The 1110-nt window shown below is 44.1% G+C and overlaps 1 protein-coding gene across 1 annotated transcript in view; it reads right to left on the bottom strand.

The window, feature by feature from the left end:
- Positions 1-587, bottom strand: part of LOC100941497 (solute carrier family 22 member 24-like) — a 36891-nt gene extending 36304 nt beyond the window's left edge. The window contains exon 1 of the mRNA XM_003798697.1: positions 186-587. Coding sequence (XP_003798745.1) covers positions 186-587 — 402 coding nt within the window. The remainder of the gene's footprint in view (positions 1-185) is intronic.
- Positions 588-1110: the final 523 nt, after the last annotated feature.

The raw sequence follows: 1110 nt of genomic DNA, 5'->3' as shown, positions 1-1110 counted from the left end.
AAAAAAAAAAAAAAAAACTCATACACTAGACTGTACAATAGAGCAGATAAGCAATTGCTACCTGCTAAAGGAATAAAAAAAGTGCTGACTGCACCCCCATCTGGAAACTAAATGTATGAAGCAATTACATTCTGTGTGTTGCCTCCAAACACCTCAATCACAAAGCAGAACATGAAGATTCTTACCTCAGTGACAATGGTGGAGGAGAAGCAGCTTTGGTCATATACCCAACCATCCACACACGGCTCTGTGTCTGGCTCACTCATGTTTGAGAAGCTCTCATTTGGGTAAAGGAGCTGCCACTGGGGATGGACAAAGCGACGACACTTCTCTGGCCTCAGGTTGGAGTCCAGTGGGATGGAGACTCTCAGGAGGGCATCTTGGCTGAGGGTCCCAGTTTCATTCTCAGAGACAGTATCATTGTTGAGGATGTGGACCCAGCAGTGATGACCAGGGATGGCTGCAGTGAAGTTCTCCAGCAGAACATGAGGGAACAGTAGGATGCTGATGATACAAAAGAAAGCCAGCTGAAGGATCTGGAATCTTCCCAGGCTTCCAACTCGATCCAGAAGCACCTCAGAGGCCATTGGGGCTGAACAGGTGATCCCCAAGTGTTAGCACAGTGACCTTATGGAGATCAGTTCAGAAGCAGAAAAGGGTTCCTTCCAGTAATGCACAGGAATCCTGTGTTGATTCAGACACAACTTTCTCCTCAATGGGTCTGGTCCCACCGCTATAGCAGAGCACTGCAAGGAGTTTCCTGAAGTTCTTTGAATCTAGAGAGCAGGAGAGTTTTTGTAAAGTTCCAGATATTAATTATCTGGCAAAGGGCCCTGTAACCATTGACAACTGTACCTGTTTAAAGAACTACTCCCTGAAGGATCCTGAACTCTGAGCTTCCTGGTAAGTCAACTGTAGAATTTTAAGTAAGTGTAATCTCCACACAACCTAAAATAAAACCATTTTAGAGTCCTGCCATTCTTTTTAGAAAAGAGATATTGATTTTTTCATGCCTGCATAATAATCCATGGTATACATATACCACAATTTGTTAATCCATTCATGGGTCGATGGGCACTTGGGCTGTTTATATGACTTGGCAATTCTGAA

This window comes from Otolemur garnettii, unplaced genomic scaffold, assembly GCF_000181295.1.
Source record: "Otolemur garnettii isolate 467f Iridium unplaced genomic scaffold, OtoGar3 scaffold00140, whole genome shotgun sequence".
NCBI lineage: Eukaryota > Metazoa > Chordata > Mammalia > Primates > Galagidae > Otolemur > Otolemur garnettii.
Note: the sequence above shows the minus strand (reverse complement) of the source record. Positions and strands in the feature narration are given on the sequence as shown.